We start from the raw sequence: 17,032 nt of genomic DNA, 5'->3' as shown, positions 1-17,032 counted from the left end.
TTTATTATCAATAAAATATTTTTTAAATAAACTTTCCTTACAATATATATGAATTTTCGGTAATAACCTTAGCTTTCCTCAAGTTAATTTCAATATTACTCGTATTACATTGTTCAACATACATGATAGATCAGTTAAAGGTATCTTTTGTCGGGCGTCGCGAGACGTTTTTTATTTTCTTTTTTCTTCACACACTACTTTCACAACATGTTATCATCCAATCTACTCTTTGTGCGTTGTCTCTAATATTACTTTTCATATTATTATACTCTTTGCTTTTGACGATGACTGCATGTTCTCGTTAGCGTAAAAGTGTTCTGTGATGTTCTGTGTGCATGGCTCTGCCTTTGCCTTTCCCATGAAGTAGATTTTAAAAAATTGTCTCTTTACCGAGCGTCAAACTGAAAGTTTATAATTTACTAAATTCGGTTGATTTGTTGTAAATTTTGTATTATTATTAATTTACACCCCACACTAAATCTAAATAAAATTAAAGACAGTGTCCCATTGACGTGCATAATATGGATGAGCAGGACCATAAATTAATTTGCCGTTGTTGTTTATCGACGGAAAGGCGAATGAAAAAAATTGATAACTTTCGGTATCTCTTCGTTGATTTTGCAGATATAATTGTGAGTTTACTACTAATTTATCCAATTCAAATAAATCTCTAATAATTAAAGTATACTCTAAAAGTATTAAATAAATATTGATCGGAATGAATATTTGTGTTGTTCAATGAACTTGTGATACTAGAAGTACTTATAGTATATTCTTGTATTTATAAATAAAATTCTAGTGACGATACAAGTTTTATTTACTGTTTTTAAAACAGAAATCCTGTTTCTTGTATTATCATGTAAAGAAACCCTAAAATGATCACACACACAATGTTTCTTGCTAGTGTAGTATCATATTGAAATTAATAACAAATTTTTAGATCTTTGTTCCTCTGAAGTGAAAATTAACAGCTCCTAGTTATTATCTATACATATAAATAAAGTTGGAGTGTCTGTTTGTAATATTGAAATAACTGTTTTTTACTACATGTATATGAATATATGTGTATATGGTACATACACCAAAATAACATTTTTTACAATTTTTGTCTGTCTGTTTGTTCCTGCTAATATCAGAAATGGCTGGACCGATTTTGATGGGACTTTTATTGGCAGGTAGCTGATGGAATAAGAAGTAACTTAGGCTACATTTGTTTTAGAATAATTCCTTTATTTTAGAAAAATAAAGTAATGTTGCAATGTCCAAGAGACGGTCTAACATTAAAAATAATTTATGTGGCAAAACAATGCTTACAGGGTCAGCTAGTTGGAAATAATTTTATTAAAATAATATGTGAAACTATCTTTGTGCACAACTGTAAAATCACCAAATAAAGAAACATTGTGTAATGTGATGCACCTTTGACATGAGTGCATCACATATTGTAATACACCCATCACAACACACCATAATAAACTCACACACTCACAAATGTCAAAAACATGTTGTGATTAGTAACTAATCAACAACTTCCGTAAAAGAAAAAATGCACATGCATATAGAACCTACAAAAGAAGACATGACATCCAACCTAATCATACTTAGAGAGCACTAATTAATGGGAAATGATTCAAATTTTATTATTAAATATAAAATTTTATAGATGCCGACTAGGTTATGGGTACCACAATAGCACCTATTACTGCCATGAATTTGAATATCAATAAAATATTTTTTAAATAAACTTTCCTTACAATATACATAAAATTTTGGTAATAACCTTAGCTTTCCTCAATTTAATTTCAATATTACTTGTATAATATTGTTCAACATACATGATAGATCAGTTAAAGGTATCTTTTGTTGGCTGTCACGAGATGTTTTTTATTTTCTTTTTTCTTCACACACTACTTTCACAACATGTTATCATCCAATCTACTCTTTGTGTGTTGTCTCTAATATTACTTTTGACGATGACTGCATGTTCTCGTTAGCGTAAGTGTTCTGTGATGTTCTGTGATACACACCATAATACACTCACACACTCACAAATGTCAAAAACATGTTGTGATTAGTAACTAATCAACAACTTCCGTAAAAGAAAAAGTGCACATGCATATAGAACCTACAAAAGAAGACATGACATCCAACCCAAACATACTTAGAGAGCACTAATTAATGGGAAATGATTCAAATTTTATTATTAAATATAAAATTTTATAGATGCCGGCTAGTTTATGGGTACCACAATAGCACCTATTACTGCCATGAATTTGAATATCAATAAAATATTTTTTAAATAAACTTTCCTTACAATATACATAAAATTTTGGTAATAACCTTAGCTTTCCTCAATTTAATTTCAATATTACTTGTATAATATTGTTCAACATACATGATAGCTCAGTTAAAGGTATCTTTTGTTGGCTGTCGCGAGACGTTTTTTATTTTCTTTTTTCTTTACACACTACTTTCACAACATGTTAAATGGGTAAATGAGATTTAACATCTTATGTCTCAAGGTGACGCGGGCAAATGTAGTGCTGCTCAGAATTTTTGAGTTTTTCAAGAACCCTGAGTGGCACTGCATTTTGATGGGCAGGGCACATAAATTACCATCAGCTGAATATACTCATATCATCCCTTATTTTTCCTATAAAAAAGCATTTCTGCATAATATTTGCAGAGTTATTCATGAAATGTCTGTAAATAAATAAATTTTTAAATGATTTTTTTCCCCATTTCTTTACAGATAACTGATACAGATGGCCTGCCACAATGGATTTGTTGGGAGTGTGAAGCAATTATTCACAAAAGCGTTCGATTTAAACACAAAATGTTGAAAGTGAACGCTATACTGTACGACTATGTTAAGAGATGTGCACCTGTTAGTTTTTTTTACTATGTATTAATATAAGTTAAATGTGATTGGGTCTTGCATGAGACATAGACGACCTGTATAGCCGAGTGGTTAGAGATCGTACCTACTAAGCTAGATGTCCCGGGTTCGAATCCCGGTAGGTGCAAGCTTTTATATGATGAATATGGATGTTTGTTTCCGAGTCATGGATGTTTAAATGTATTTATGTATGTTTATATGTTAGTTTAAGTAAGTATATTGTATTAAATATATCGTTGTCTTGCCCACCATAACACAAGCTATATATGCTTAATTTGTGGCAAGATAATTTGTTTATTATTATTATTATAGTAAATAGTTAAAATATAATTTATAATTTACAAAATGACATTATGACTGCACCTTGGAACATTAACCTTCCACGATCGGCATGTGCCCCCATGTCGCTATAACTATATAAAGCTACTAGCTGACCCGGCAAACATTGTTTTGCCATATAAAGTATAATTCACGCGATAGTTTTATAAGTAATAAAATATTGCCTATATTATAGCCTGTACATCATTTTGTTCTATTGTCAATAGTTTTTGCAGCGCAAAAATAGGTTTTCGATTTTACACCTTGTGTTACAAAATAGCAATTTTATTACGGATCCCATGGACTACCCAACACTGAAAGAATCATTCAAATCGGGCCAGTAGTACCAGAGATTAGCGCGTTCAAACAAACAAACAAACACTGCAGCTTTATAATATTAGTATAGATACTACGCACTATTGATAAATATTATTAAGCCAGTAAGCCTCAACTCTTTGACCAATATTAATGAATTGTTATTAAAGTCAGGTTATGTCAGAATTGCGTTCTTTAGTGAGTGACAATGAAGTAGATAGACTTTGAATGCAACTGAATGATTTAATATTTGGTAGGTCTGAGAATCAGTCGTCATTTATCTGTAATACCCCAAAAATTCCACCTTCGCACGACACGCCACAAGTTACGATATCATCCTCACCATCTGGATGTGTGGCGGTCCTCCACAGTGCGGTTTTCAGTTTTTCTTTCAGCTCGTACGACGAAGCTGTGGAATGAGCTTCCTTGTGCGGTGTCAAGAAAAGCGCGTACACCTTCCTTAAAGGCCGGCAACGCTCTTGTGATTCCTCTGGTGTTGCAGGAGAGTGTGGGCGGCGGTGATCACTTAACACCAGGTGACCCGTACGCTCGTTTATTCTCCTATTCCATAAAAAAAAAAAAAATCTTATACTTTATATGGCAATACAACGTTTGCTGGGTCAGCTAGGATTATTATAAAACAAAGTCCTCCGCCCTTCGTCTTCCTGTTCACAATAAATTGAAACTACACTGATTTTCAAGCTAGTGTCAACAGTGGATAGTGTGATTCCGGAGGAAAGTTTTAGTTCATAATTTGTTAAGTTTTTGTATACATTTTTGTATTTTTCTGGGAGCTTTTAATGAAAACGCTGTCGAAGCCCTTTGAGATATAACAAAATAATGTATGGTGGAATTGTGAATGTTATATAAGTTCTACAGAAAAGTCTGTGATGGCATATGTCTATCTCTTATGGAATATATATAAAACATGCTATATTCTCAAATAAATTTTTTGTGAACAATGCGGGATTCGAACCCACGACCTCCGGCGTTCCGTGCCGGTGCTCTAAGCAACTGAGCTAACCGTTCGAGTATCACCTCGTTTAAAGTGGTAAAGTAAAAGTTGTTTACACTTGTAAGTACTATATTAAACCTTAAATTTTATTACTACAAATAAGAAAATCATTAATTTCCGATGGCTTTAGACTATATTGGTCATGACTTAGGTACATCATTTTTTTTTCTATTGACAGAAGAGGGTCTGTTGGGTCAGATAATCTTATATATAAAATTCTCGTGTCACAGTGTTTGTAGTTAAACTCTTTCGAAATGGCTTGATTCTGATGAAATTTTGAGTGCATATTGGGTAGGTCTGAGAATCGGACATCTATTTTTCATCCCCCTAAATGTTAAGGGTGGTCCACGCCAATTTTATTTTTTATTTTTTTTGATTATGAGTCAGCATTAAAAAATACATACAACTTCAAATTTTCACCCATCTACGATCAACAGTTACTTTTGTATCGCGATTTTAATATCGGCAATTCAACGTTTGCTGGGTCAGCTAGTATTATATTTAAAATTCTTGAGTCACGGTGTACGTAATTTAACTCCTCCGAAACGGCTCGACCGATTTTCCTGAATCTTAGCGTGCGTATTGGATAGGGTGGAGAATCGAACAACAACTATGTTTCATCCCCCTAAATGCTAAGGGTGGTCCACTCCAAATTTTTAAATTTTTTGCGACAAAATTTATTGTTTTTATTTTCTTATGATACAGCATTAAACCCAACCCTAAATTATAAACCCCATATGATCAACACCTATTTTTGTATCGCGATTTTTATAATATTCCATTCCATCCACAGATCCGCAATAGGGTTTCAAGATGGCAATCGAATACAATTATTGTAGTACGATATATTTGGTGGTAGGTCTGAGAATCGGTTGTATCCCTAAAATTTTCTTTAATTACTTCGAATGGCAATACAACGTTTGCTCGGTCAGCTAGTATAATATAAAACTTTCTATCGCCGTAATTCCTTCTTACTCAATAACTTTTGTATTAATTTACATTTACTTTTTTGACTTACTCGTGTAAGACATTGACTATTTGACGTTTGAGTGTGTTTGTTGCATCATTTTACATATTATATTGTAATTTGAAATGATTTGTAAATTGATGTACTTAAATGTAAATCTTGATATAAAAGAGTGGCAATGAGTTTCTTGCTGCTTCTTCTCATTAGCTTAACCCTTTACGAAGCAGCGGTAGATTCAATAAGATTTTTTTTTTTTGACATTCATAAGTGTCATTTCCGTGACCTACGTATTACCGAAATTGACACATTTTTAACTAAACCTATTGCAATTCGGCATCTGATAAACAAATCATACTTTCTGCCCTAAGTATCAAACTATTGTATCAATAAAATCAATGTAAACTTTAGTTATATTATTATTATTATTCTCTTTATTACAATTTAATCTTATTTTGTACATTTATATATTATTATTTGTAGAGGGTGGCTATTTCCTAGTCCTAAATGATTCCTAGTAACACCGCGTCCAGAATTGGACTATTGTGTTCGCCACTCATACTAAAGCTCATCGTCAAGCCCTGCCGCCTTTACGAACCGCAGTAGTTCTTTGACGCGAGTGTTGCAAACACTATCTGGTGGCACGAAGTAGTCACCAAAGATTGTGTTACGCTTATCCATTAGTGAGTAGATGAATAGGTGTTTCATCATCCTCAAGGCAGAACCTGCAAGCTTTGTCGCTTTTGATGCCGACCACACTGAGGTGCTTGTTTAGGCGACATTTATATATATAACATATTTATAAAATACAATATTACAAATATAAATATAAAAAATAGAGTCCCGCCGGCGTTGGTTCACGACAATTCCGCCGGTGGTTAGGACGACAGACTGAGGAACTTCCGCACGTTGCGTGCCGAAAACAGCTGCTTTCTGTAACTGACCCTTTATCCAGTTATTAAGTGAGAGCCTCTTGAGATGATGGTCGAGGCTCTTTGCTATAAGACCGTTAACGGAAACGACTATTGGGACAATTATTGTTGAATTATATTATAGAACAGCTTGAACAGCAAACAACAGAATCATCTAAACAGCTTTTTACCTTTTTTTTTTACATTTTCAGTTTGCAATAGACAGCCAAGATGTGGAGTTAAAGGGTTGCTCTATATCTACCTTAAGTATGACAAACACATTGATATTAGATAGTAAAAATAAAAATGGAGTACCAGAAGTTGTAGAGGTGAGTGGATAATTGAGATTTTTTTTGATCTAGCTAAAAAAAAGTTGATAAATATTAATTGCCTGGTTTTAATCTAATATATAAAATTCATGTCGCGGTGTTTGTAGTTAAATTCCTTCGAAACGGCTTGACCGATTCTCATGAAATTTTGAGTGCATATTGGGTAGGTCTGAGAATCGGACAACATCTATTTTTCACCCCCTAAATGTTACATTGCACGCCAATTTTATTTTTTATTTTTTTTTAAATTTGTTTGATTGAGCATTAAATAATACATACAACTTCAAATTTTCACCCATCTACGATCAACAGGTAAGTACTTTTGTATCGCGATTTTAATATGGGCAATACAACGTTTGCTGGGTCAGCTAGTATTATATAAAATACTATAATGCTTAATATTAGACTAAAATAATGTTATTAGCAAGCAATCAATTGTTTTTTTTTGGGTAATGGCAACAAATATTACGGTTATTCAGATATTTTAAAACTACCGCCATTTCTAAGAACGAATTTGATATAAAAGAATGGCGACAGATGTCAATTTCCGACGAATTCTATCCACTTGTATGTTGTTATAAACTGACATCATAGGACATTACAACCATAAAATGACATTAAAAAGAATTCTTAAGGAATCAATTTTGAGAAAATAAATGCCTTTTATGCCTTTTAAAAGTGCCAAAAACACAGGCTTTCAAAGTTTACATGATTCCTCTGTAATTATGTTTGATGCCAGTTAAAGCACTAACTTTCGGCCGTTCCCAATATAATATCTACAGATAGAGATAAATTACTACCGTATACTGTCAGTAATTAGCTGTCAATAATTATCGCCTTATATTGGGACGCGTGAATTGAAATTTCAATACCAACTTCTATCGCTGGTAAGGTATATGTCGTCCCTTTGACGGACAGCGTGTACGGATAAGGTGAGTTAGCGTCGATAAGTTTATTGGGACAGAAAAGTCAACGATAGTTACGATTTTTATCTCAAGTAAGAGACTGATTGCATCGCTTCACTTGAAATCTAATTGTTAGTTGTAGCTGTAGTTATTTTAATGTATCTTTTGTGATTCCATCTCATTGTTTTACAGCACCAAAAATTGAAAACCACATCGGATGATATGAAGTTGTTTGAAGCTCCAAAAAATGATGCAGACGTCTCGATAAAAAATGAAGACACATATGATGATGATTATGGACAGGATTCTTTTGACGATAGAGGGTAATTATTAATTCCATTAAAAAACAGATATTATAATTCACGGGCGAGTAAGAAAATAAGGACTCCGTGTCACCTTACATAACAGTGAGGCATCAAAACAAGCTGGTAAACATGTAAATACATAGCCCCACGCATACACTTACACTAATACAAGCCGATCGGCTGCCATTATGAGATTTGCCATCGTCTGTGACAGATCAGTTTGCGTCTCAATAAAATATTTTAAAAATGCCGTCGTGCGTTGCGAAACAGTGTAAAAACAATACTATAAAAGTATTTGTGGATATATGATTATTTAAGGGAGATAAAATTGTGTAACTAGAATCCCACGTAACCGCACACACACTAGCATAAAGGTGCTTCACTTGCTAATATCACGGCGCGGAGTCCTTCTTTTTTTACTAGTCCGTGAATATAATTATGTAATTTATTGTCGGGCATGCAGAAGATACGAGTACTATTCTACTCAACATGAGTTGAGTATATTCATATGAATGAATGTCAGCTCTGAGGTCATTTAACTGCAAAAGGTGGTAAAATTACAATGTGTATAATATCTAATTAAGTAGAGGAAATTACTAGGTACTAATGAAACTTTTCTATAGTAAAGGGACATTTGAATTTATCTTTTAAACCTACAAATACACATACACATGTCAAAGTTCTTACATTTATATTAGGATCCGTTTTGTCCATTATCACAATTCTGACAGGAAACTCCTCATCAAAAGCCAGTACATTCGGCGGAAGTTTAACGGCCATTCCCAATATTCAGTCTATCTCTTACTTGAGATAAAAATCGTAACTATCGTTGACTTTTATTAACCGACTTCAAAAAGGAGGGGGTTATCAATTTGATCGGTATTTTTTTATGTGTGTACACCGATTACTCTGAGATTTATGATGCCATTTACGTAATTCTTCTTTTGTTTGATGCGAAATACATGCTTTTTGGTCCCATAAAAATTTTACATAGTTTGGGCCAGTAGTTTGAATTTTATGAACATTTATATGAATACTAGCTGACCCAGCAAACGTTGTATTGCCGATATTAAAATCGCGATACAAAAGTAACTGTTGATCGTAGATGGGATGAAAATTTGAAGTTGTATGTATTTTTTAATGCTGACTCATAATCAAACAAATTTAAAAAAAAATGTCAAAAAAATCGTGTGGACCACCCTTAACATTTAGGGGGATGAAAAATAGATGTTGTCCGATTCTCAGACCTACCCAATATGCACTCAAAATTTCATGAGAATCGGTCAAGCCGTTTCGGAGGAGTTCGGTCCCGCACACCGTGACACGAGAATTTTATATATTAGATTTTCGTCTACCTGGATGACATAATTGTTTTCTGTGTACTACTTTTTCTTTTGAGTTTTTATTCAGGTTGATTTTATATTATTATTAAATGACACTAAAACGTTAAAAATAAAAAAAACTGACTTAGTAGTCAGGCTCCCTAACCTTCGGCTGTGTCGGTCGTGAGTGAGTACTAGTTTACAGCAAAAGTTCGGTATCAGTTAGTTAAGTTATATTTTTCTTATTCTTAAAAAACCGAAAACAATTTGGTACAGTGCTCCCAAATTAATAATGCGCATACAGATCTTCGCTAATGGGCGTATTCCCGGAAACACCCGAATCATTCAATCGTAAGATCCCTAAACAATGCACTTGCATTTTGCACCTTGTGCGAAAGAAATAGGAGTCAAATCATGTGTTCACAATACGAAAACGAATCGGGCGGTCGGCTGTGGTAGCCGGTGAGTCAGTCGTCTTTAAGTATTGGTGCCGACTGCACATGTTCAGTCTATGTGGAATTATATAGAGCTCCTATTACACACCCCTCTTGTTATTATTATTGTAATATAATTCTACTAAATTATGCAAAAGTAATGCATTTTACCACTCTATATAGATATCGTCTCCCGACGGTCGAGAAATACGACCGTTGTCGAAAAGTGGCGAAGATCTGTGTGCGCATTATTAATTTGGGAGCACTGTACGCGGCGGGCGAGGATCGAACAGAGGCTTCGTGATGAGAGACACCGGTTCAACCTATTATATTACATTGCCGAATTTATATTTAAACTTGTTTTTTACTTTTTATTCTAGTGCTCTGTTAGAAGAAATAAAGACTGAACTTATAGAAGATGTGAAGAAGGAGTGTAAGAAGAGAGAAAGAGTTAAAGATTTGGACCAGACAGAGTAAGTACTAACGATATTTATTTTCACTCAGTATTTTCTTCGTTCAAATTATGTCATAAAATTACGTAGGTACGTAAGTTTTTAATTAACATCTTTATAAATTAATCAGTCAACACCGCTGTGTGTGATACTCTTTCAATAGTTAAGCGCAAGCCCCGACAGGTCCGTGTACAAGCGTAATTATGGCGCTCCGAGCCCTATACATACGGCCGCACTGTCAACACACGAGGCATTCGTGCTCGAGCTGTCGTACGGTACGGACCTCTCTGGGACGTCGTTACGCTGTCAAGTACTCGTGCTGTTATCTTTCGATGATCCAATTATGAGTGATCACCAGCAAGACAACAAAAGTGACGTCACACCAAAAATCACGTCGACGAGTATCATTAGTATCTCACCAGTCATGGTGTATACAGACATGACAAGCACACGCAGTCTAAACATGGAACCTACTTAAGGGTAAAGATACACACACACATACACACCTACATGCACACAAATTACTTTCTCTCACTACAAAAACCAAAAAAAGGAAATAACAAATATTAACATGTTTTTCAGATTTTTTAAAATTCGTTTTATTCTTATTTTACTAAACAAAAGTTTATGTAATTATTGTTAATTCAATATCCGCTAAGGAAATTGCTAGACATTCCCAATACAAATGTCAAAAGACAACGTACTGGAAAGCCTCTGTCAATAAATTGTATAAGAAACCATTTTTTTTATGTATTATCAAACATTATCAAGATCTATGATCGGAGTGGTGCCGGATGCATAATACAAGGAATAAAAGGCATTTATTTTCTCAAAATTGATTCCTTTAGAATTCTTTTTGATGTCATTTCTAATATACTAGATACTACTACCGCTTCGGAAACAAATAGCGCTCTGAGAGAGAAGAAGCGCCGAAAGCAACTCTCCCAGCGTTCTTTTTTTGCGGTCTTTGTAATAAAAATATACAATATTGTACTGTCATCGCTATCGCTATAAAATAATCATAATCTAGTCCCAGGCTGTTCGATCACTTAGATATTCAGCTGTGGAGTAATAGGATTTACGACTGAGTAATTTTTTAATGAAACATTTAATTTTTTACCCTTAAAGCTATTATGTATCTTATAAAGTCTACTAGAATTAGTTACAAGCAATCCCTTATTTCTTGTGTTATAATAATGAAAATCACTATTAAGAGCAAAAAGGTAAAACGTAAGGCAAGTTATAGAACAGTAACGTTACTTAGCAGTCTTCTTGAAACATATACCTACGACTGGGCGGAGCGCTAGGGTTGGTACATACAAAAAGTTACATACATAAAGTTGATAAATCATTTAAAGGGCAATGTATACGCTTTTATAACAGACTCCCAAGTGATATGCGTAATTTGACAATAAACATATTTAAAAAAAATTCAATTAAAGTGAAACTTTATAAAAAAGCTTACTATAAAATAACGGATTACTTAGATGATAAAAATGCTTGGGAATGAACATGCTCTAACTTTGTTTTAATAAAACAAAATGTGTATTATAATTTTCTAGAGATAAGATAAGTATATGTATTATTTTTACAATCTACATTATGTAGCTCTTATTATTATAAGAAACGTTAAATTGACGATTTAAAATGATCAAATATGATTTCAATGAATAAAGATAATTTGACTTTGACTTTGAAAAATATTGACAGCGACCAGTCTCGGATGCGTACGGCGTGACACTTAATAGTTTTGTCTTCCCAGGATTGCTTAGAGGTCGTGTAAATCATGTGTATGTGTGCGTGCGTCGATTCGAGTATGAAGTTAAAGTACTAGATGTGTTCTACTCCCAGGTTGTGGCATCTGAAGTTAATTTCCTAATATGCAAATATTGGGGTTGAGCAGGTTATCAACTGTAAAGTAGATCCTGTAGATGGAGCCACAACAAACTGAGAATATAACCACGTATACAAGTTTTATCAACGATACGTCACTCGAACGGTTGGCTCAGTTGGTAAGAGCGCTCGCACGAAACGCGAGAGGTCGCGCGTTCGAGTCCCGCATCGTTCAATAAAATTTTATTTGTGTAATAAATCCCAGAAGTGATGGTTATCACTTTAAAACATAACAAAAATGGTTAAGTTCAAGTACTTTTCTATTCTGGATTCGGCAATGGTTTGGTAATAGTCAGGTCGTATCAATTACCATCATCTGAACGTCCTGCTCGTCTCGTCCCTTATTGTCATAAAAAAGACATATAAAAATGTTGTGTAAATATTAATTTTAGAAAGCGCAAAGTAAAACGGAGAGGAAAGGCCCCCAGTAAGGACCTTGATGAGAGCAAGATTAGAATCATCAGACTGGACCCTGCGGCACAGTTGAAGCAGAGAGAGGTAACTACAAAAGTCAAAAATAAGAATTATAAGATAAATACATACCACTGGGAGGCTCCTTTGCACATCATGCCGGCTAGATTATGGGTACCACAACGGTACCTATTTCAGCCGTGAAGCAGTAATGTGTAAGCATTACTGTGTTTCGGTCTGAAGGGCGGCGTAGTAGTGAAATTACTGGGCAAATAACACTTAATTGACATCTTATATCTCAAGGTGACGAGCGCAATTGTAGTGCCGGTCAGAATATTTGAGTTTTTCAAGAATCCTGAGCAGCACTGCATTGTAATGGGCAGGGCGTATCAATTACCATCAGCTGAACGTCCAACTCGTCTCGTCCCTTATTATCATAAAAAAATACATATTAATAACACAGAAGTTTAAACATATACATATTTTTAAAATAATGCAATCCAGTGATACAAGGCTGAACCATAAAATCAATAAAAAAAAACAACTAAAATACTATTCAATTCCATATTGTAATATCGTTTACGTAATCTTCAATACTGTAATAAGCCTTCGACATAAGTCTGTGTTTAATAAAAGATTTAAATTTATTTATTGATATTTCAGATACACTTTTTGGTGATTTATTGTAAAATTTAATACGATTGCATGAAAAATAATCTACAATTTGAGCTTTGATTTATAATTGTTACACACATACAATAACGCACCTAAATGGTTCTGGTAAGGGTCTGTCTGTCCCCGTGTAGGTATCGAATTCGTAAGTGCGCGCGGCGGCCACGCCAGCGTGGCTATAAAGTAGGGGCTCACGAGTGAGTCAACCACCTCACCGGTCCGACAGAATTTGAAAAAATGGAGAAACATAAAAAAAAAAATGCGTACGTCGAATATGCATCGTACACATGTCAGAGGTGAATCTTAACTTCCTAATCATAATAAAAAACATCAATATGTATTCTGACGTAATAAAAAAAGCAATTGTGTGGTTTTAGGAAACCACGATGCAAGTGAAACCTTTTTTTCACAAAATAACATAGGTATTAATATCAGCATATTTTTTTTTATATATTATGCTACATTTTCATAAAATAAAAAAAACTTTATCAAGTTCGAACCTACTCCTCCACCCGAACGCAATTGCATTCAATATGTGAACTATAGTCGCTGCCCTACCGTCACGCGACATGCAACACACAGACGAAAAAGTTTGAGACGATGTAATAAAAGTTTCACTTTAAAATTTAGATTGTGATATAATTAGGAAATAAGATCAAAAAGTTTTCTAAGACTAAATTTCAAACAACACAAAGACTAATATTCGAATAGAAATCGGGCAGAATAACGTCCTAACTAGTCAACGGTTGCAGCGAAAATGTGTCGACGCTAGGGAGACGTCGCCTTTTATAGGCGTCTTCACCCTGTCACTGTCAACACAATTTAAATAATTACTCACTACAAACAATCAATACGAAAACGGACAGAGTTTCGGTGAAATGTTTACAGTCCGACGACGAACGAAGTAATGGTCACCAACTGTTCTGCTCACGCTTATATTATGTCTGTCGGCTGCTAGTGGGGAGAGGTGACGTCACGTCTTGAAAATTTTCTAGTGTTTCTAATAATATAATAAATTCTAGGAAGACACAAAAGACGATCTCAAGTTGCCATATCACTGCCATCTATGTTTCAAAGGATTCATTTTCGAAGAGAAACTCAACAACCACATGAAGAAACACAGCCCGGTAAGTTTTTTCATTTAGTTCCGCTCAATGGAGTATTAATTGAATAATTGTAAGTAAATATATTTGGGTTTAGATTAAGGATTGGTCTCCGCTGCGCTCCAACTAGATAACGCACTACCTAAGAACAATAGCTTTTTTTATTACGGCAACTATTAGATGCTTGTGTGCGTGGCATCTTGACACTCAATGACATTTATCCAAATGATTTGAGTTTTCTTTCCGTGTTAATTCCGCCAATATTTATCTTAAAACAATTCGACACGTTTTTAGTCTCTACACGAGGCATCCTCAGGACGTGTTGACTCGCCAAAAACTGGCACGACTCACGAGACTGAATCAAATGAGCCGGAAGCGGCTCTTTTATTCCCTCGTCCCATGAAATGACGCGATTGGTCGGCTGTTGTGACGTATTACCCCCGGAAGAGATAGGTAACAATGGTGAAGGGACCAAATTAGTTTGTTCATTCAACAATGTAAACATGTTATTTTTGTGTTTTTTTATTTATTATTTCTAATTGCTCTAATATGTTCAAGCGAAATCCTTTTTCACATGTATGTAAAATAATAAAATTATTATTGTTTCCGAGCGAGTGACCGGTTTCAATTAAATGTTTCGTGAAGTGTGATTTTTCGGTATGATTATTCCTATAGGCGGCAAATGTTCCTTTAATCTAAGTTCGAAATTTCGACCCGTTTGCCGTATATTACAGTTACAAGTGTCACAACTTAGTTTATAGATGACGATAGATGATTCGATAGAAATAGATTCGATAGATATGGAATAATTTCAAGATTTCATGTAAAAAATAATATAAATTCGAATGATAATAACAGAATAAACACATTTCGTACCCCAATCACTAAAACAGGCTTTGCTCAGTCATAGTATGAATTTAATTCGGCATACGCTTACAACTACTTCAGTAAATATAATAAAAATATAAGTAAAATAAATAAATTCTCGTTAACAAAATCTTTAAAATCATGGCTAATAGTATTAAAATACGAAGATACAGAAAATGTTCTTAAAATTAAAACTTAATATTCAATTACTAACATTTATTTAATCTTGTGCACAGTTTGACATACTAACAAATACTTAAAAAAAACACACACACAAACACACACACACACACGCACTTATACACATACACGCACACACATATACCTCTTTTTAGTGATTTTGCTAATTATGTTTAATAATGGATAGCCTTTCGGAAGGACCTAGCCTCTGCAACTCAGGGTATCCTATCGCAGAGGGTAGGGCAGAATAACATTTTGTACCACATATTATTAGTTGATTAAAGGATTATTATTATTATTATAGACATTGTGATTCGTTCGGAAGGACACATTAATATTGTTTTTCCTAAATATTTTAGCTATTTTATCTAATATTGGACCAATGTATGTCAAACTACCCACATATTTGGTATTTGATTGTGGTGCGACGGGATAAAGTTCTGAATTAATAAAATGTTAAATTTAATCTCAGAAGTTAGAGTTATCACTTAAAATGATAATTTTTAAAAAATAACAAATTGTCTCTGATAAAAAGTTATTCACTTCAAAACTGTCTTGACAACCTGTATAGCCGGGTGTTAAGCGATCCTACCTACTAAGCTAGAGGTCCCGGGTTCGAATCCCGGTAGGTGCAAGCATTTATATGATGAATATGGATGCTTGTTTCCGAGTCATGGATGTTTAAATGTATTTATGTATGTTTATGTGAATTAATGTATGTTTAAGTAAGTATATTGTATTAAATATATCATTGTCTTGTAACCCATAACACAGGCTATATATGCTTAACTTGGGGCAAGATAATTTGTGTGAAAAGTGTGTCAATATTATTATTATATTATTATTATTATTATTATTATTATTATTATTATTATAAAAACATGTTGTTCCAGTCCCGCGGAACATTCAAATGTGATATATGCTCGATGTACCTGCCCACGAAGTACAGTCTCTCCGTGCATATGCTGACTCACACGCAGAGGTACGAGTGTGTCTCCTGCGGCAGAAGAATGCTGGATCGGAGTTCGATTCTCAATCACTACAGGTAACTTAAAATTATTAATTATGTAATTCTTAAGTTAAAGGAATTAATTAAGCACAAATTAAATATTTTGGGTAGGTACTTTTAATCATTGAAACAGATAATATTTTAAATAATTGAAAACATAAAATATCCATAGTAAGTACTTCAATATAGTACATAATAGTTTAAAAGTTAAAATTTTTCTAAACTTGTCATTCCTAATGTGAAGCCATATTCAGTTATCTTATTCTGTGACGCGCGATCCGGTTTTGTTTACGTTGTTTGCGCAACCATAATTCATTTATTGTTCGAGTTGTTTGTGACTAATTGTGGCTACTCACCGATTCTGATATTATTAGTGTGTTGGTATATTTTGTTGTACTATTAGATATTAGTGAATCTTTCTTTTGTTACTTTTCATTCTCGTTTGCTTTGAACGTAAATTACTTACTTTTTACTTTTAAGATAATTTAATTTTTCTCAGTAAGAGAATTGTTAATTCTATTGAGAAATAAAGATTCTTAAACCATAAATCTATACTAATAATATAAAGCTGCAGTGTTTGTTTGTTTGTTTGTTTGTTTGAACGCGCTAATCTCTGGTACTACTGGTCCGATTTGAATGATTCTTTCAGTGTTGGGTAGTCCATTTATCGAGAAAGGCTATAGGCTATGTTTTTTTTTGTCAAAATTAGGGATCCGTAATAAAATTGC

The 17,032-nt window shown here is 33.8% G+C and overlaps 1 protein-coding gene and 1 non-coding gene across 2 annotated transcripts in view; both read left to right on the top strand.

Annotated features, from left to right (window-relative positions):
• The first annotated feature begins 327 nt into the window (after nucleotides 1–327).
• The window catches only part of LOC126974047 (zinc finger protein 83-like), a 35,718-nt gene continuing 19,013 nt past the window's right edge, over nucleotides 328–17,032 (top strand). Inside the window, exons 1-8 of the mRNA XM_050821423.1 lie at nucleotides 328–632; nucleotides 2,753–2,887; nucleotides 6,635–6,751; nucleotides 7,849–7,979; nucleotides 10,098–10,190; nucleotides 12,455–12,560; nucleotides 14,168–14,272; nucleotides 16,189–16,340. Of these exons, the coding sequence (XP_050677380.1) occupies nucleotides 522–632; nucleotides 2,753–2,887; nucleotides 6,635–6,751; nucleotides 7,849–7,979; nucleotides 10,098–10,190; nucleotides 12,455–12,560; nucleotides 14,168–14,272; nucleotides 16,189–16,340 (950 nt within the window). The 5' untranslated portion in view covers nucleotides 328–521. The remainder of the gene's footprint in view (nucleotides 633–2,752; nucleotides 2,888–6,634; nucleotides 6,752–7,848; nucleotides 7,980–10,097; nucleotides 10,191–12,454; nucleotides 12,561–14,167; nucleotides 14,273–16,188; nucleotides 16,341–17,032) is intronic.
• On the top strand, nucleotides 12,164–12,237 carry Trnaf-gaa (transfer RNA phenylalanine (anticodon GAA)). Its single transcript has one exon. It is a non-coding gene; the product is annotated as a tRNA-Phe (tRNA).

This window comes from Leptidea sinapis, chromosome 2 (assembly GCF_905404315.1).
Source record: "Leptidea sinapis chromosome 2, ilLepSina1.1, whole genome shotgun sequence".
In the NCBI taxonomy this organism is placed as follows: Eukaryota; Metazoa; Arthropoda; class Insecta; order Lepidoptera; family Pieridae; genus Leptidea; species Leptidea sinapis.
Note: the sequence above shows the minus strand (reverse complement) of the source record. Positions and strands in the feature narration are given on the sequence as shown.